This window comes from Plodia interpunctella, chromosome 1 (genome assembly GCF_027563975.2).
Source record: "Plodia interpunctella isolate USDA-ARS_2022_Savannah chromosome 1, ilPloInte3.2, whole genome shotgun sequence".
Lineage (NCBI taxonomy): Eukaryota > Metazoa > Arthropoda > Insecta > Lepidoptera > Pyralidae > Plodia > Plodia interpunctella.
Window position 1 is genome coordinate 3,175,800 of NC_071294.1, and position 21,307 is coordinate 3,197,106.

Here is a 21,307-nt window from a genome sequence, read left to right on the forward strand (position 1 = left end):
ATAAATTAATATATTATTAAATATATTAATATTTATTAATATGACAGTTAATATTAAGAAATATATTAACATTTACAATTAATATTAAAAATATATTAATATTCATTGTCAAAAATTGTAAAAACAATTTTTACATTTATAACACTTATGCATTCCGTAAAATTACATTCCAAAATAAAATACTTATTCCATTAGTATGTAGAACAATTATAATACATTTTATTCAAATAATATTGTACATATTTTGTATATTTACTATTTATATAAAACGTAGGCAATTTGTTGTTATAATAATCAAGGTATAGTGTAATATTGTAAGCAGGGAAAGTATCATTGACTTTTTATGTCAATATGGTACTTAATACGTACCCAATATAGGTTAAAGTATCTAACTATTGCGGAAAAACAAACCTATCTACCCATTTATATTTTAAATTTCAAAATCAATATAGCAACAGATATTAATATCAGTTCAATATAATTTTTAAAAAGAATTTGGGTCATCCTAAAAACATAGGTACAAGAAAACACCAAATATATATTTTGTTCTCTTAAATAAATACTTCGTCGCTATTAGGTAAGTAATTATCTTTCAGTTTTTGCCCGAAGTTTAATAGAGAAGAATTAAGTCCGCACTTTACCATAATATGGTAAATAAAGGGTAAATAAATTGTCTTCTGATTTTTTTTATATACTTACTATTGTTTCGACGTTTACAGTACAATCAACAGCACATCAAGTTACCCTGCATGAACCTCTAAGGCGCCGTAATAGCGCGAATTTGCAATGAATTTGGGTAGGATGATGTGCTGTTGTCTGTACATAGCCTAGTATGCTTTTTTATTTTTTTACAAAAAAAAAAAATAGCTAGCAGTATTTCCATACTAACTTACACATATGAAACTGTGTATGTTCGTTTGTCCTTATTTTACGTCCAAACGGAGGTGATTTTTTGTGTTGAGATTGTTAGAGAGCTGATGAGACTTAATACTTTACTTGCTTGCATTCTCATAGGCGGAGACTAGTATTACTAAATATTTACACAACACTATTATTTATAAAATATTAATACCAGCATATTACAAATAAGATCAATTGTGCCATTTTTTAAATAATGGTTTTTGTTTTAAACTTTAGTTTATTTGTACATATTAAGTCGTCTAATTTCCTATGAAATTATTTATTAATAACCTGAATCCATGGAAACATGGAATGGATTCCATGTTTTTACCTCAGAAGTTCTTAATTTATTAACTTCTATTTATTGTAGTAATAAGATTAATTTGTATGATTGTATGATTTTTTTAATGAAAATAAATTAGTACCTCCTACATTTATATTTGTAATTATTTTCAAATACTATTTCATCGTTAATACTAGAATGAGCCGTAAACAAAAAAATATATAAGGCAACATTATTTATTGTGATCACGGTTCTTTTCAAACCCATTATTATATTTAGCACTGCAAATGCGAACAATATCCACGTAAATTGTAAGTAAATAATAATTTTAGACATGGTCCGGATTATGATCACGTAAAATGGAGCCCAAAACAAATTAACAAAAGGCGGACTTCGTAAACACAAATAAGAAATCTCCGATCGCTGATTCGAGTGGTACCTACTTACAAGCGACATCTCAATGAGATTCTTGGCAATTATCCAAATATTTCCGGATAATTTGGTCTCTCTTACTCGAGGGCCCTTTGTGATGCTCCGACGCGTATACTCACGTAAAGATATTGATACTTTTCATCCAAACAATTGAAAAAAAATTGCAAGGCTTTTTCTTCATATAAATGTTCAGAGTCATTATAAAAAATACCTCTCTTGTTGTTTATTTAAGAAAAAAATTAACTAAGACGGCCACACAAGTTAAGTTAAAGTTTGATCCGGAACTGATGCAAAAATTATATGATTCAGGTATTTTTGTTACAGTCACCCTTTATACAAATATTTGTAGGTGAAAATGTCTTTGTATTGTAATGTTTTTGTATACCTACGATTAATTTCGATTCTGTCAACGTTAAAACACAAATTGACATATCCTGTTGACAAGCGCAACGAGCTATTTAACATCCCCAATCGATTAGTATCGCTTGCAAATATTTCAAACCCATTCAAAATTGGACATCGTACAGTTTCAATCACACAACCCACTTTAGTACAGTTAGCAGCTCGTAATCGTATCGAATCTTTGTAAAATCACCTCTATTACCTCTACATAGAGATGAGTATGGTAACTTGACACGTAGTTTTTATACAATACAAACAATGACTCTATTTCAAAATTCTAAATTCCGTGGAATTCTACATTCAATTTGAATGCAAAAGTCGATATTATTCCACTCGAACGGTCAATATTCATGTCCCGTTTTTATAGTTTTGTACAGATAAGGACAGCTATAGATTTGACGGGTCCAAAATGCTTATACATCTCACTTATCCCATTCAAGAGATATAACGGTATTTTGACGTTCATCAGCGTCATATTTTGCTGCCGTGTTATTTAGATGCACAAGCACGACTGGTCAACATATTTTTGTCAAAACATATACACATATAGCTATTTTTTAAAGAATTAAATATACTTTACAAGTAAAACACGTAAGAAATTAAATCATGTTTTAAATAATGTTTTATTATTTAGGTTCTAGATTATCCCCATTACTCACAAAAAGAAAGAAGTTAGATACCTAAAACAGTAGGATACTGTACCTATTATATAGTAGGTAAGGTTGGCAACCCTAAATTAAAATTTCATTGGACACTGAGTAAGAAAATATCCAACCTACCTTATATAAATTATTAAATTATTTCTACTATAAGTACTTACATATTTATTAAGTTTCCAATTGTCAAGAAAACTTGCTTATTAAGACGCAATTAGAAGTTCTGACGCAATTTGTTATGATTGCTGTATAAGAGCCATTTGAAACTTTTTTGTGGAAACATACTTTCTAGACGAGTGTTAAACATAATCATCTACTAGATACGTTAAAAAGTTATGATTATCTACTAGAATCCGTAGTAAATTTAGTTGAAAAAGTTGCGGCGACTGGATGCCATGACAAGCGAAGATACAGAGAATATAGTCAAATTTTAAATCCTAAGGGATTCTATAGACATGGCTTAGATCTGTTTGGCTTTTGAATCGAACCTAGGACGGAAGACTACTGACGTGTGACTACGCCACGAAGATCGTCAAATTAGTTGTAACTGAAGAGGCCCACGTGACCCCAATCAAGCCTGTGCCTATGACAGGCAAGGTCGCAGGGTATTATGACCTAATAGTGTTATAGAAGATTAGTCGTGGTCTTAATTCCGAAGCCTGGACACTTGTAAGGCATCAGGGAGGGAGTACACCACCACACGCCCTCGCGGCGCAGTCTCAGCGTGTCGTGCCGTAAGTATTTTCTTATTAATTAAAATGTTAATTAAGTAGGCTCGTTTTACATTGACACAATATTTCATTAATGCCAAATACACAGGAACTACGTACCTATGTTTATTAAAAATACTAATTCTTTGTGTCGCTACACTAAAATGTTTTAAAGACACTAGCAGAAGGCAGAATTGAAAAGAAAAATATATATTTTTAGCCAGAGCCAAGCAGTAGTACAATACAAAACGCAACATATAAATGCCAGACATTGGAAACAAATCTACATTTCGACATAATCATTTTTATCAATCCTCAATAAAATATTCTACAAACAGATAATCTCCAGTGACCAATGCCCAGAGACGGGAATTTTAATAAGCTTCTTTTTTACTTCAACAGGATTGTTCTGTCAATTACAGTCATTGGTGACCAGTTTGGACAAGATGAAGGACGGGCTGAATGTAGCCACGCTACCCAGCCCCCTCGAAAGATACACTCTTGATACGAAATTGGGGTCAGGAATTTTTGGAGAGGTGTTCAAAGCAACTGACACACAGGCCAATGGCAAGGCTGTGGCAATCAAGGTCCATACGTACACTGATGAGAATGAAGTCCACATTCAAGAGGAATACAAAATACTCAGAGACTTCACTAAACATCCAAATCTGATTGATTTTTATGGAGTCTTCTGTGAGAAATCGGAAGGCGTGAAAAAAATATGGTTTGCGCTTGAAGTACGTTCTTTAAAAATTAATCAAGTAACGACATTATTTTAACGTATTTATTTATGGTCGAAAATCGTGATAGATTTTCAGTCTTATTCTAATTTTAAGAATAACCTTTTGAGAAAATAAAATCATATAAGTAAAATATGCACATGTCTTTGAAGAAACACTATGATTGATAACTAGATTATATGGCTCTGCGGAATCGCAACCAGCATTATCACTAAGTTCGCGAAAGACATCTTGTGAAATGAGAAGCACTTATTTATAGTGTATCTGACATTTGCTACCGCGCAGCGAATTCCAATCTACATCAACACCGAACAAGATTCAAAGGAAATCATTGGCGAGATAGCATCCACATGCGAAAGTGTCGCCTTTATTCCAACTAAGGCAGTGACTGCTTGGATTCCTGAATAAATCTCCACGTTTATGCATGTCTCACGGCTATCCTCTATTTTCCAGCTGTGTGAATGCGGATCTGTCATCGACATCGTCAGAAAGCTGAACACAACAGACAGAAAAATGTCGGAGGAACACATCGCCTACATTCTCAAATATACGATCAAGGTAAGCCCATATCCGACGGACTATAAACATGTCTCTCGTCACATTCGAGTCGAGATGGCTGTTTACAAAACAAAGGGACTGCCAGTCCACCTTTCAACGGCTGAATCAATTGGTGGGTACTTTGAATGCAAACTCAATTGTTTTCGAATCCGTGTCCGGGCGATTCCCGTGACGTCGGATAATATATTGCGAGGGGTTCGTCCACGCACGTTGAAATACTATCTAGGGCCATTACTTAAAATGCATGCCGCTTTATTTGATGTGATTCGCGACGGAACAGTCGAACTTGTCGATGCGAATGTCAGTGCGCGCCCGACAACACCGTGATGGCCCCCCATCGTGGCGCATCGCTCAATTATCGTAAATAATGCGCTCGCGCACACAAGATATACAGACCTCTGGTGCAGTAGCCAATGATCCTGGAGACTCCAACGAAACAACTAAAAATATTCCTTATACAGTAAGATATTAGGTCTTAAAGTCGCGAATGTAAATTTGAGTTTTAGGTTGTAAAGGAGACTGGACGGAATAATTGTGTATTATCTTTATGCAAGCCACTTGCCTCACAATCGCAATGTACCGGTGCTTCATCCTTTTCGTTCGGCAGATCTCCACGCATATCTATCGATGTAGCATCTCGTAAGGTACACAATCATGAACTAAATTTTGATGTAAATTTCATCGATATTCCAATGTACAGCAAATGTAACATAACTATAAATAAGTTTATCTTTGTTGGTTTCTAAAATATAACGGCAGTTATTTTAACATGCTGGGACATAACTTAGGTCTAGAATTACGAGTAGTGATACGCTTACAAGATTATACAGACTACCTATATCTGTATGGCTAATACATTTATTTATACGAGACATATGTATTTAAAAAGTAGAACGAAACTTTATTAGAGTGAAAATAATATATGTACATATATATATATATATTACAGTTATACCTTTGAGTACTACTTTGTAATTATAAATTGCGTTAAAACTTGAACTATATATAACTAACTAACCAATAGTACCTAAGTTCCATAATAAAATAATATGCATTTCTACTCTAAATATCGTTATACAAAAGAAACAAAGATAAAAACATCAACTCTGACATCCATCTTGAAAAGCTAAACGATCGTAATGAACGCATTAAGCACACTGATATATCAGAGAGCGGCAAACACGACAGGACCTCAGACAGCACAGTGCCCGATACGTATGCAAAATAGCTCCAATGAATCTCATGGGCGTGGACCAACTGACTGATCCTGACGCGCCATCTCCAACCTGTCTCGACTCAGTATCATTGTTTAGGGGCGGGCGTTTCATCATTCCACGTCAAACACACGTGTTGACTTAATTCGCCTAATCGATCCATCTATCTACCGTTCTAGGCCCTCATTTATTTGCATGAGAACAAAGTCATGCATCGAAACATACGGTGCAGTAATATTCTAATAACAAAAGATGGAGAAGTCAAACTCACAGATTTTGGACTATCTTGCAAGCTGAATGGAACTCTAGCAAAGAGACATACGAATATTGGATCACCAAGTTGGATGGCTCCAGAAGTTGTGGCGTGCAATGGTGATGGATATGGAGATCGAGCAGATGTTTGGGCATTGGGAATCACCACTATTGAAATGGTGGATGGAAAGGCCCCATTTCAAGATATGCATCCCACAAGAGCGTTGTTTCAAATTATGAGGAATCCCCCGCCAGGTCTAATGAAACCAGCAATGTCATCGAATGAAATAAATGATTTCATTTGCGAGTGAGTATGCAATTTTAACCAAATATACAATAAATTAACTTACTGACTAATTATATCTATAGCAGTCTTTTTTATTTAGGTAATTACATTAATTTTATTGTTTTAGATGTCTTGAAAAGAATCCTGAACATAGACCATTTATTATGGAATTGGAAGAGCATCCATTTATACAATCTGTCCCTGAAAATGACTACCACGTAAGTAAATTGATCATTACCTGTTATCGCTTAGTTAAAAGAAATATATTTGGAATATGAAAATACGTTTTAACTACAACATTGGTATGGTAGTTGTCCACAGAGTTGAAAATGCAAATAATGGATTTGAAAAAAATAGAAACTCCAAGTAAACCACCAGAACGAATCATCAAAAAGGGTCTTCTTATGACTGAAGGTGTACCTGAACAAGAAACCATGCAAGTTGAGGATTTGGCTGCACTGGATAATTTGACAGAAGATAGAGTTCTTGCCGAACTACAAACAAAGCTTTTAAAGGGTTCATTTACTTCGTTTGTTGGCGATATTCTTCTCATTCTTAATCCAAATACCGACGAAGATATATACAATGAAAGTGTGAGTATATTTATTACAAGTGATAATGATATTTCACTACAATCACAGGTGATTTTCTAAAGTGTACGTTTTCTATCCCTCTGCTGGGTAGTTGAATAATTTGTAAAATATAACTTTAAATCATGTTTCAGTATCACCAAAAATACGAATGCAAATCCAGGTCAGACAACGAACCCCACATATTTGCTGTAGCAGACAGCGCGTACCAAGATGCTCTCCATCATAATGAACCACAGCACATTGTGTTTTCAGGCGAGAGTAAATCAGGAAAAACAACCAACATGATTCACGCTTTATCACATCTTACACATCTAGGTGCTATGAAAAACAATACTGCCGAACGCATTCAAAAAGCCACCAAAGTGATTCATGCTACAATGAATGCTGCCACGCCTATCAATGCTAATTCTACGAGAGGAATTTTACAAGTCCAAGTAACTTATGGAAGTTCCGGAAAATTAAGTGGAGCCATTTTTTGGCTATATCAATTAGAGAAGTGGCGTGTATCATCAACTGATATGTACGTATAAATATTATTGATTACACCTGTCTATTATTATTTATATATTCATTAAAATTTATTCAATATTTCAGGAGCCATGCCAATTTTAATCTACTGTATTATTTTTACGACGCAATGGAAGCAGATAATAGACTAGATGGACTTGATTTAGAAAAGAACAGGAAACATCGTTATTTAAGAATACTAGACGAACCGTGCAAAAATGCTAAGGGTGTACGTGAAACACCAAAACAGAATGTAGGGAAATACAAGGAATTTATTGATAATTTGAAAATACTAGATTGGGAAGAGGAAGATATTGCATTTTTTGAAACAATACTAGCAAGCATACTAGTATTAGGAAATGTCAGATTTAAAGATGGTAAAAGTGGTTCCGCAGAAATTGAAAACCCTGATGAAGCTAAGAAAGTAGCAAAACTATTGTCACTTGAAGAAGTTAAATTTCTTTGGGCATTACTCAATTATTGTTTAATAGAAAGTGGAACTGCCGTGAAGAGAAAACATTCGACAGATGAAGCGAGGGATGCCAGAGATACACTGGCCAGCGCATTGTATAAGAGACTTATTGACTGGATGATCAATTTAATAAATTCCAAGTTATCATTTATGAGAGCTGTTTTGTAAGTTTCGCTTTTAAACAATATTAATAATGTAACCATAATAATGTTTTATATTATTAAGAATATTATTTCTTTTCAGTGGTGACAAATATTCTGTAAGCCTTTTAGACATGTTTGGATTTGAATGTTACCACAGAAACCGATTAGAGCAATTGATAGTAAACACGACGAATGAGCAAATACAGTTTCTCTATAACCAAAGGATATTTGCTTGGGAAATGCAGGAGGCTGCGGAAGAAGAAGTCCAAGCTGCGTCTTTACATTTCTATGATAATAAGAATTCTGTAGATCAACTCATGGGAAGACCTCTGGGATTGTTTTATATACTAGACGAAGCTAGCAGAACAGGAAGCGGCCAAGAATTTATTATGAGTATGTATTATTTCAATAGTTTGTGTAACTTATATTATAATACAAAACTTTTAATGTACTGAAATTTAAATTGCAATTTCAGGCACAATTAGAACGACGTGCAAAGGACCGTACATCAAGTTGTCTGGAAGTCACGAATTCAGCGTAGCTCATTACACGGGAAAAGTAAATTATGACGCCCGTGAAATGGGTGATAAAAACAAAGACTTTCTACCACCCGAAATGATTGAAACTTTGAGAGCATCAACAAATATTACCGTTCAGCAGTTATTTAGAAATAAATTGACTAAAACAGGAAATCTGACTGTGTCTCCAAGCCAGCCTAAAGTGACAGTAGCAAAAAGTAAATCCGAGAAGGAAATGGAAAATATTAAGGCAAGGGTAAGTTTTGACTGATAGTTATTTTTCGGCCTATCCATTTTTCTAAACAACACTCATTCCACCACAGTTAGACTGCACATGGACGGGCTGGACGCCTCGTCTCGGATTTTAATACCTAATTGTGAAGAAGCAATTATATGCAAAGAACACTACAATATTTCATCGTCTTATTTATCAGTAATTAAAGTCTATAGGTCTATACTAATTAACATCTAAAAATATTTACAGAAATATAACACGGTATCAAAGGGCCAATTCTCACAAGTGCACAGAATGAGAACTGCTGCGGCCACCTACAGGGCTACCAGCTTGGAAATCTTGAAGCAACTCTCCATAGGTCCAGGCAGTGGGGGGACGCACTACGTAAGGTGCATACGAGCTGATCTAAATGACAACCCTAAAGGTTTCCAGACAGAGGTGGTTAGGCAGCAGCTGAGAGCCCTGTCTATATTGGACACGGCTAAAGCACGGCAAAACGGCTTCTCAAGTCGTATACCGTTTGCAGAATTTATCAGAAGGTAATAATTATTTTGTTTAGCGCGCTTGGCTTGTGATAGTGGCGGTTAAGACACTCTCACAATGGTCGGTCATTGGATTGATGATCAAAATTACATTCAAAATGAACCCATTTTTTTTATAGTACAATCCGGTAATAGCGACGAATTTGAATAGCTTGTGGCTGAAGTTGAGAGGTTCAATATTAATACAATATTAAATTTATAGATACCGCTTCCTAGCTTTCGATTTTGATGAAAATGTAGATGAAACGAAAGACAACTGCAGATTGCTGCTAATCAGACTCAAGATGGAAGGATGGGTGCTGGGCAAGTCTAAAGTATTCTTAAAATATTACAACGAAGAATTCCTGTCTCGGTAAGAAACGTGACAAACTATAAATAATTACTTACTTGAATTTTAGTTTAGGAATGTTTCTCTGGTACTGGGATCGTAATATTTTTTAAATCATAAATGTAATCTCACTTGACGACATTTTATGCCAATTTGCCACTGATAGAAAAAGCAATGATGGATAAACATCCAATTATATTATCTAACAGGTTATACGAAGTACAAGTGAAGAAAATAATAAAAGTACAGTGTATGATGAGAGCTTTCCTGGCGAGGAGAAAGGCAGCTAAAAGCAAATCAAAAATATTACACAGTAAGTATGACAATATAATTGTTTTGGCCCTATTACATTTTTAATAAGGGTTTGCTTGTTTAAATATCTTTAAAATCTAGTCGGGAGCCGATCCTGGCTGCATCTTTTCATAAAAACTGAAGCGAAACAGGAAATTTCAACTCTGTAGGACAAATGGAAGTAGGTGATTAATTTGCAAGATTTGGTTATAGAAAGACAAACATCGAGTCAGGAAACTAAATAAACGCCTATAATGATGTATCTCTCTTTTATGCACGTGTTATTGAAATACCTAGCTAATGAAAGTTACTTTTTCTCAGTAAAGGAGTTGAAGAAACAACAATCTCTGAACGTGACTGAAGACGATGCTGCTTTATTGATACAAAAAGGTACCTAAGTTTAGTTTGCACGATAGTATGTCCATGGTAAACCAGCATACGGCCCATCTGATGAGAAAAGGTTACGACATAATTTAATAAATAACTTTTTAGATTAACATGATACGTGTGTTTGAAATGGTTACCTATAAGTAGAATCGTAGAAAGTAATAATGTGTGGTTGTAATTAATTCAAATATCTATTAGGCTTAAATAATAGAGTCGGATCCTGGATTTTTTCGACAGGAATGCACTTAGCAAACCAAGTTCGAAACTACACGTGCCACATGAGTTTGCATATACCAAACTGGCTCATGTGTAATAGTTTTCATAGACCACTAACCACCTGATGCCGGTGAAAGAGAGGAAACCTACACACTGGTTGACTATTAAGATCCCTAGCATGTATGCGCGACTACTTGCCACTTGATGGCTGTAGGTAGTCATGAGTCATATTAGATGCGACTCAATCTGACACTAGTGTTAGCAAAAACACAGTCGATATGAAATAATTGGTATCTACGAAAATAATAATAAAAACTCACCCCATTTTCCAGCATACCGCGGCTACATAGTGCGCAAGGCATACGGCCCGCTGATCAACAAGAGTACAGGCCAGATAGACGAGGAGACTGCGTCCTTCCTCAAAAGGTTCGCCATGAAGTGGAAGAGCCGGTCCATCTTCCAGGTGTTGCTGCAGTACAGGGCTGTGAGGTACCAAGATTTGGTGCATTTCTCACAACAGGTAACTAATTTAAACAATATAGTTAAAACTGGACATAAGTACTTGTACACTAGCGCCGCCATGTCATTTTATCAATTTCTTTTAAATTGTAGCGAAAAAATAAATTTCGCAGGAAATTATGCTGTTAGAAAAATGTATACAAATATTGTCACGAGCAGGAGTTCGCTCGACGTTTCCCAATCCTGGGTCTACCATCAGTTACCTCAGGTAACTGATGGTAGACCCAGATTGCGGATTTGTATTTAGTAGTACACTTCTCACTATCGAATCGATCGAAGTGAGACGCAGCGAACCAATCACACAGTGGTGTGGTTGTCGTAGCGTCACAATGGCGCACTGTGATTGGTTAGCTGCGTTTCGACTCGATGGTGTGATGCGAAGTCGCACTAAGCACATTGGTCATGCTTTTTTACGATACGATTTTAGAAATTAGATTTTCCCAGACAAGTAAGTATTGTGCCACGGACACAGTATTGTCGGAAGCTAACATTAAATCTTGGCGAGTGCAGGAGTCAGGTCACGCTTATAATGCTGTGTCATTGAAACTGAAACGACGTGGAAAATATAATTTGTGTAGAAAAAGCGGAAATATAACTTAAAATTTAACTTGCAAGATTTTATTACAGACAAACATCGGGACAGGTGAAACTAAATAAAAGATTGTAATGGTGAACATTTTCAGGTCCACATTTACAACCAGGCCATGCTAGAAGCGTTGCTGAACACGAGTACATCAGTTCTACTGGACAGGGTGGACCCCCAGGCTAAAGGAGCCGACTTTCTAGGATCAGGGCCGCCAACTGTGTGGAAACTGCCATTCAGAATCGACCAGCTTCAGTACTACGACACCTCGTACATGTGCGACCCTGCAGCCAAATCCACGTAAGATTTTTTTTGCAGCATGAATAAAGTATGATGAAAGACAGTTGATTTCAGAAGAAATATATGTCAAATAAACGGATCTATTCCAAAAATTCATCAAGTTTAGATTTGAAAACGTGACTGACCGACAGACAGAAAGACTCGGTTAATACGGATTAATATTGAATTAGATTTATTTCCATTATAGAGACACATTTGCAAGCCAATACGACTCCGACCACGAGCAGTGGGACGAGCCCATAAAGCGGCGATTCACAGCACAAACCGACGTCACCACTGCATCCACCAGCACGCAAACCCTCATAACTGTGCCCTTCTGTAGGGACCCCACGCAACCTGTCCCCAAACTGCCACCAGAGGAACCGAAGGCCCCAAGCTCAAGACCAGCCGTGTACAAAAAGAAAGCCCACACTCCTCACAGCTACTATAAACCACCAGAACCATGGCACGCCCGTGACGATACAGACATCCTTGAAGGCAGCAACACTCCAAGACTGCGTAAAACTAACTACAGCAAAAGCTTCTACGGCATCGATGCTCCTAATTTGGAGAATCCTATCAAAGAACTCCAGGCTCTGGCGAAATCGACCAGCGATATCAACGAAGACGACCCGCCGTTCAACTTCCAGGCTATGCTGAAGAAAACGCCCAGAAACAGAGCGTCGATGAAGAGGTCCGGGGAAATTGATAATGGTTTCGATGATATGGGTATGAGATCTGGCAGAGTAGGGTTGCCACCTTCTGGAAAGGTCACTCCTTCTGGGATAAGGTCTCCCGCAACTGGAAAGGTTACACCTACGGGCAAAGTAATTCCCAGTAGCAAGTCCCCAGCGCCGCCTCCTCCAAGGTCTAGCAGTAGAGAATTCGTTAGAAACGACTCCAAGGACCTTATCATAGCAGCTTTGAAGAAGAGGGATTCCAAAACTGACTTACTTTGCTCCATGTTGGACAACAAAATGGAGAGCGAAATAGTTGAGTTGGCGCCAGGAATAACTGTCGAGGGAATGGTTACAGATTTATAAATAACAAGAAATCTGTTTATTGTAAAAAATATATTTAATCTCCATTGCTTTTGGAAGTCCATATACATAATTTAGCTTATTATGGCGTATCAATTTATTAATTTTGACGGTTACGTCTTTAAAGCCATACATTATGTTAATTCATAAGATTGTTATTGACATAAGTAGCATAACGGTTTGTATCTCAATAGAGTTAAGTATATTGGATACAAGATCCTTAAATTTAATGATGGCCTTATTTTAAAGAACTACACACATTTTTTCTTTAAAATATAATATCTTAGGGCTTTATCCCATACAAAAATATATGAATTTCATTACCGCTAAAAGTATCGTTAATTTATAATTGCTTTGGTAACTTATTATTATTACTTAAGTTCTAACGTGTTCCTATGTTACATGTGTCTAGAGAAATCTGTGGAATTATGTCATTAAAGCCATTAAAAGGTGGGCGTTAAATTCATTAAAACATTACAAAAATGTTGCCAGTATTAGCCGTTTACAATTCATGTTTACAACTTGTCTATCTATAAATTACCGGCGCCACTATGAAATGTTATTTTAGGTTAGGAATATCTGACACATAAAATGTCAGCACTTAGGCGTAAGGTCCAAACCTCGTATTGCATATTCAACGATTTGACACATCCGATCTAACAAAAGCGTTTTAGGTACTATCTGACAGTTGTCCGGAACTGACATTTTAAACTGATGGGGAAAACAATGTAGAAAACCTTCAGTTGATTGTGTATGTAAAATGCGACAGTGGCGCGCGACATTTTAACCTAGACAAGTTCATTTACAAGAAAACAAATAATCGTAAGACAATATAACAGGCATTTTATCAGATTACAAAAATAAACAAATTCAATTTATCATCACACTGTCCAATTAGTTTATTATTTTTTATTGTGTATCATTTACATTAGTATCCGCACCTAAAACATCTTAAATCTACATATAGATAATGCCATGTTTTTACCTGTAACTGTGTTATTACTTTGAAGCTCACAATTATTTGTACAGATTGATATGTGTTTCATAAAAACTCTTTATTTTTATTAATTAGCCTGACACGTCCAAATAATATTGAAAAAAAAGATAAAATGTTACGTAAACATACAAAACCAATGGAAAATAGTAAAATGTAAAAACTATAATGAAATACTAGAAACTTTAAGGAATAAAGATTCGATCTGGTCAGGTCAGGCTTTATTCTAATTATAAAATATTTTAATTTAATTTTTTTAGATATAACCACAAAATATCAACTGCCTTATTACTTCATATTATTATTGCTCGCGAATACGAATATATTAGCAATAAAGTTATAAAAAAATATACCAATTTTTTTTTCATTTCATATCTCAATTTGTTACATTTTAGATTTTTTCCATAACCTAAATTATGAATTAATTTTAAACGTATTTTAGAATCATAAATCACATCTTAGAATTATTGCCAAATATCTTAGTAATAGGGGATATAAAGTTAATAAGTAATAGTAAGGGATTTAAAGTTATTAGAGATGCACTTATACCTACTAAAATAATAATATCAAAGAAGATAATGGCTTTTTGCAACTATATGCCCTTAAGCTCTAAAAATCAGTCATTACATTAATTAAAGTGTTACGAATATGTTAATTATGGCCACAAATGAGCGTCTTTTACACTAGGACTGCAAATAATGATGAATGCACTATAATTATAGTATAAAATTATCTGGTCTGGAAGAAGGCGATAATGAGAGAGTGTGGGGGGAATGAAACACTAATTTTACAATTCCATCAAAAATCCTCAAAAATTCCACGTCACCACAATGGATACCTATAGATTCCCCCGTCAAATCTATCCCCATCAAGTACTTATATGCATTGTTATATATCTAATGCTATAAAGATGTATAGGGCGAACTTATTACTGGCATATGCATAGCAAAATATTAAAATTTATTCATAACATATATATGTATATATAGGCTTTATTAATTTAATTAAGCTTATTTACTTAGTTACCTACATAATACGCCAATTTTACTTTCTGAACAATAAACAATTTGAAAAATATTTTAGTTGAAACTGTTTTGTCCATATCTCATTTCCATGAAATGAAATGAAATTCGTGACAAAACAAAATAACTAACCAAAATAAATGTTTTTAAAGAAAATATTCTAAGAGATCATTATGCAGTTTTTATACAATAAGTAGAAATTCTTAAAAGCCTTAGTCATAATTAGAAAAAAATGTTTTAAAATACACTGAAAAATGACACCTAATTGTTATTTTACCACTTTCTTTTCGTATTATTAATTTCTGACAAAAAGAAATAAAAATAAACTTTAATCATTGTTTTTGAACAATTTTTTATCAGAACTCTTTATCCACATTTTATTTTATGTCTATTTTCATTCTTAGTTTAAAAAATATTTCAATTTCGTACATTCCTTTTTGGTCCACATATTAAAAAAACACAAGCAAAAAATAGTGGGGCTATTTTTATTTGTGTTTGAAATACATCGAAAACACAAAGTATTATAATAATAATTGTTTTAACCCATATATTAATAGTAAGCATACAATTCAGCGCGAACTACTTAAAAAAATATAAATCTGTATGTGAAACCAGATCTACTGATTTTACAACTCGTAATTCTAATGAGATATTAGAAAAATATTTTTCTTACAAATATCATTATAGCACACACTTTTAAAATATCACACGCCAAATTCACATACACTATTTAGAAACATTACAAAACTTATGTTTGAGATTCTCCCACCTCCACAGAAATTAAGTTCTGGTGTATCACTCGCCTAATTTAATCCAAAACATACGACTAGATTTTACTGTCCTCCCATATATTTTTCAGCACTTTATTTAAACGAAAATATTACATTTATAATGCATAAATGTTGGTATTAGATGTATCAAAGAAGGTTAATTATATTACTGAGGCATTCTTACAACAACAGTTATCGATTGGTCCAAAATATAGTTTTTAATTTATCCCTAGTGGAGTATTTTCGCTAAGGCCGTGCGCGCGTGATATGCACACGATACAAACTTTTCAAAAAAACACTAGGTGACACGCTGTGAACATCAATACATGGCATAAAAATCTTTAACCAATTTGAACCAAAACATACATCTACTTTAGTTTTGATAGCAAACTATTCTCCCAAAAAACATTCAACAGGTATTATTCTATATATCATGGCTGATAAAATTTCGAATCAAAAACGATTTCAAATTTATGAATTTACGTGTTAAACCTGCATCTCATAATCCGGAAGGACCTGTCACCGGATATCACTGCATGCTCGAGCATGGAAAAATAGTAACTGCGCACCTTTCAGCTCCAAGATTACCCTGGAAGAAGGCGTTCAAAATTTGACTGTAGGAAATGAGTAAATACTTCGGTCCATCATACCCTAGTCTCCCCTCTCCGCGCCGCCGTCAGCCAAGCCGGCCTGCCCCAGCAGCTGCGCGACGCTGGGCTCGCTGAGCGTGAGCACGGCGTGCGCCTCCACCATCACCACGAGCGAGTTGCGCGCGTCGTCGTGCGGCACGCCGTGCGCGCGCGTCGCGTGCGCGTACCACGCGCCCGTCGACGGCAACACCGACACGCACCACTTGCACGACAGTCTGGGAACACGACAGACATTCACAATTTGCCAAATTAGATAGAAATTATCTACATTTGACAGCCCCAGCAATACTATATGTTATTAACATATATAGGGAATATATGTTATGTCAATTTGAAACAAGTCGATATCCACCTCGACCTGACCGAGGATAGAATCTGGCACCTCCATTGTAGCAGTCTAGTATGATGTCATAATAGCTAAACAGGTTGTCATTAGTTGGAAGGAAAGAGGCATAGAAAGATGAACAACAAAACCCTACCTGTTCGTAGTGTGCCTAGATTTGACGTGCCTCCGGCGATAGCCCCAGCTGTTGTACACTCGTTGGCAAAACGGACACGGGAACGATGGGTTTGCATAGCAGGTGTTGCTTTTATCTGGAAATGCGCACATTCAATAATTAATTATGATGTCCGATGTTAATGTCGAAGTCCTTTGTGTCTGTAGTAACTTTTTATTTCGTTGATTCTAGACGACTTAAAAGATTTAACAGTAGGACAGCTTCTGCAGAGATATAAATAGGTTTAATGGACCAGCGCCAACTAAGGGTTATCAGGTAACCAGCACCCTGATAACCCTTAGTTGTGCAATAGTCCCACAAGACTGATCACCTGCCTAGTGCTCGCACTGGCATCCTCAAAATTAAATATTAATAGGGTAGAAGACAAGGTCCGACATTTGTAAAGAATATGTGTACCCTAGATAAAATAGATATATTTAAGATCATTGTGATACAAAAATTTAAAGTTTTATAGAAAGTCGACTTAAAATAATAAAAGTATTTAGAAAACATACCTTTACATATTTGTGCCTCAGTAGAAATAGAATTTAGGTTTTCCGTGGTGATGCTCAACGACTCCACTATTGTTCCACTTTGCAGGACAGCATCAACTTCTTTATCAATCTCGATTGCATCTTTATCGTCTTCACCCGAGTCCGTTCCATTAATTTTCTCATTAACAATATTAAGACATGGTTGAGTACTGCTCACTTCATTGAGCCACTTTTTAATACTACGATCATTGGAGGTGTTATTACAGACTTTGCCTGATAAAGGTTCTGGGCTGACTGAATACTTTTTGTCAACATTGTCCTCTAATAAAGCAATGACCGTGTCGTTTGTATTTTCGCCGGAATAATCTGTTAGTGGAGAATCCACAGGTTCTACTTTCGGGATTATGTTCTGAAAATAATATTACAGCTTGCATTAACATGCAGTTATTAACTTTGTTGCCTACTGATTGGTAGTGGGCTACAGGATTACATTGTGTCTCAATACTTCCCATTTGTCAGTCAAGTGAATAGGTATAACATGCACAAAGTAATAGCCTCAGCAAGCTGTTTATAATAGTTGCAAGTTTGCCATACACATACAAATGTAATTGCAATTACTGATCTACATCACAAATTTGTACCATCAAGTTAATTTTTAATGCTAAAACAATTTGTTTTAGGTTCCTAAATTAGCTGCTCTACCTTTAAAACGTCTTGTAAAAGTTGGTGGGGCCTATGGTATAGATCAGTATATGATTGAAAATTTGTTTCAGGTAACTTTTCAGTGTAGTAAATAAATGAGTAGACACTTCTAAATCTAAATCTTATTACACATTACTTACAGTATTTTTGGCGGTATCAGAATTAGTGCTGAGGTTGATGACTGTATCGGACTTTGGATTTGTTGCCACTTTCTTAATCTTGTTATTGTTGTCCTCCTGCTCACTTTTCTTACGTTTCTTTGGCTGTGCTGATGGCATGGTCTTCTGAAGTTTATTAATAGCAAACCAGTGTTATAATAATTCTTTTACTTCATAGTTGTATTCCTCATGACTGAGGGTTATGGTCATTATATGGAATTAAACACACAAAACAACTTTATCTCGATCTCTCTCTGAGCTCAGTGTGCCTTTTGGCAAAGGCCTCCTCCAACTACATTTAGGTCCAATGATGATAATGAATATCAATATGAAATATGATGCACAATAAAAAATAGAACTGAATTGAGGAATTATTTACAGCCCTACCTCATCGTCGCGAGTAGGCTCACTGCCAGTTGACAATCCACATATCCTGAGAGTTTCTGCAGTCTTCAACAACATTGGTAGGAATTCCTCAGTAACATTGACTTCCCCATTGTACATAAAGGTCAACAAAGTCTTCAGAGAAGTAGGATTTATATCATGGAGTACTATAATTGGATCTTTGTGGGGGTTTTGCTGTAAAAAATGAGTGGGCGTCAGGTTAACCTAACCAACGACAAAATCAAGACACAAGGTTACTAGGTAAACTTACCTGAAAAATTGACCTGAATACCGAGCTATTAGCCGATAAAATAACCTTATGAGCCTTAAAATTGAGCCCTTCTGATACCAGAGTAACATCAGATAACCCTTCGTCTTTATAGAGCTCCTTCACATTTGTCAATATATTATTCTGATATCCGTTCCACTTTAAACTAATCTCTTGATTTGCCATAATTGCATACTACAATAATATTCAGTAAAACTGAAATCAAAAGAAACTACGAATTAAAGAAAACGCAAACGAAATGAAAATTGATCAGTCAGACGAAAACATCACAATTTTTGACAGCAAGCAAAGCAAACAATCAATCAGTGTTGCCAGATCCGATTTTCGAATATTGTGAGCCGTCGTCATTAAAACTAAAAGGTAACGTTGAACTGTATATAAATGGGACCTATAGAAAGGGAAGAGCAACCGGAAAAAAGAGCACTATAACTTTATTATAAAACTTGATATAATGCACCTATATCGTCAATATTAATATCAACGATAGCAGTCATTGAAAGTTGAAGTGAGAAAACGCAAACAATTATAACTAATAAAACATTTATACTTTGTTTTTTTTTTTTTGTAAAAAGTATTCCAAAAACAAAAGATTCACAATAGAAAAAAAGAAAATTTTGTTAAAATAAAAATTAAAAGAAATTAAAAATTAAAATACTACAAGCAATAGAAACAAAAATTGCCAGCCTTAATAGTTATAGTAGTTAATAGTTTATTATATAAAGTATTTGGTGCTTAGTATTTTTTACACAATCAGCTTAGTTATTTATCATTCTAGTATAATATGTATTTTTTTAACTACGCATTTTTTTTATTTACAATGCCTATACATCTAAACGGAGTTTGTTTTACGTCCGATTATGAACCTGGGCATTGCATTACATTGCAATAAACAGTCTCTGCACTAAAGAACCTACGTAGGTAATATAAATTTTGGATTAGCAACTTCCTCACAACAGCAGAGACAGTTTTTTTTATTAACTTAGTCAGCAAAGGTATTTAAAAGGTTATCGTCAAAGGGCATACTACGCAAAGCTCAGCGCAGATGGCGCTACTGGTACAAACATTACCAATGGAGGCAAAAAGCGCTAATTTTCAATATTGTTGCAGATTTACGACCAAAAATTACCTTCTACGCAATCGTGGTGCGAGTTTAAAGGAAAAAGGAAGGATTTAATGGATTATTGAATAGGCTTTCAGAACACAAAGTGTTAAAACACAAGACAAATTTGCTCTGCACTATTTGTGGGATTGGGATATGTATATTATTTTCGACCACCACTTCTTCGAAATAATCAATTAACCACTTCCACCTAAAAACTATTCAAATCAAAAATATAAACAAAAAAACAGTCTATAGGGTTAACTACAATATACGACGACACATAATTCATTTTTAGCTTCACATTGTAGCCTTTGAGTACACTTTTAAAACTTCAGTTTTAAACCATGAGTAAACTGAAAGGCGGTTAACTGGTCCTGAAAATAATTACACTATTTTAGGTGATGTTCTGCATTATTTGGTCAACTGTGGTGATAAACTGATACTTATAAACTTGATTTTGACTGAAGATCTTACCTGTATGAAGTCCATATTTTAATAAGTCTTTACGTGTGAAGTGTTTCGAGGTTTTTCGACCGTTTACTGGCTCGAAAATTTTACAGCATGAGGCGTATCCCATAGTTTTCGATGTGTTTATCTTGGAAAACAATTTTTTCCCTATATTTCGGCACCTCAATATGCTACATTATTGTATATTTTCAAAAATGAATGCTTACATAATGAAAAGATTAATAAAGTACCTACTCTAAAATTTACGTTTTAATCGACATAGAAAAAGGCGGCAAAGCTTTTGTGTACCTAACATACAGTGCTGTACTCTGGCTTTTGTGTTTCTAGAAACTTGATTTATTATAGGTATACCTACCTACAGTACGAAAAAAGAAACCATTATCCGAGTGTTTAAAAAACATGTGTTTTAGACAGGTTTTACTAAGAATCAATTTAATTTCTAGAAATAGATACCTATTAAAAGATAGAAGTAACTTTTATTTAAAATACGAAATACCTATAAGTTTTTGATTTATATTTTTATCAATAATCATTGCCTTTATATAGGCGAACAGCTGCTTCTCCATACTCTGCTGCGCAGGAGGGCCGCAATGTAAAAAATATAGATAAAAGAAATATAAAAAATCTACCAATAACAACCCCTAACTGTTGTAGTGGTTTTCACCAATAGATTGTGTGATTCCAGTCCTAA

At 35.0% G+C, this 21,307-nt stretch overlaps 2 protein-coding genes across 2 annotated transcripts; one reads left to right on the forward strand and one right to left on the reverse strand.

Moving 5' to 3' along the window:
• Positions 1–3,319: 3,319 nt before the first annotated feature.
• Positions 3,320–14,430, forward strand: ninaC (neither inactivation nor afterpotential C). Its single transcript, XM_053746060.1, has 17 exons — positions 3,320–3,407; positions 3,786–4,120; positions 4,577–4,681; positions 6,075–6,454; positions 6,561–6,651; positions 6,745–7,026; positions 7,158–7,546; positions 7,621–8,169; positions 8,249–8,541; positions 8,624–8,922; positions 9,151–9,440; positions 9,646–9,795; positions 9,981–10,084; positions 10,384–10,452; positions 10,998–11,185; positions 11,868–12,067; positions 12,255–14,430. Exons 2-17 carry the CDS (start codon positions 3,830–3,832, stop codon positions 13,087–13,089), a joined length of 4,515 nt encoding a protein of 1,504 aa, XP_053602035.1. The 5' UTR covers positions 3,320–3,407; positions 3,786–3,829; the 3' UTR covers positions 13,090–14,430.
• LOC128670424 (protein tramtrack, beta isoform-like) lies at positions 13,105–19,331 on the reverse strand. Its single transcript, XM_053746071.1, has 6 exons — positions 19,029–19,331; positions 18,761–18,952; positions 18,356–18,499; positions 17,535–17,922; positions 17,002–17,116; positions 13,105–16,737 (listed from the first exon to the last, which is right to left on the reverse strand). The coding sequence occupies exons 1-6, from the start codon at positions 19,209–19,211 to the stop codon at positions 16,524–16,526; spliced, it is 1,236 nt and encodes a 411-aa protein (XP_053602046.1). The 5' UTR covers positions 19,212–19,331; the 3' UTR covers positions 13,105–16,523.
• Between the last annotated feature and the right edge of the window lie 1,976 nt (positions 19,332–21,307).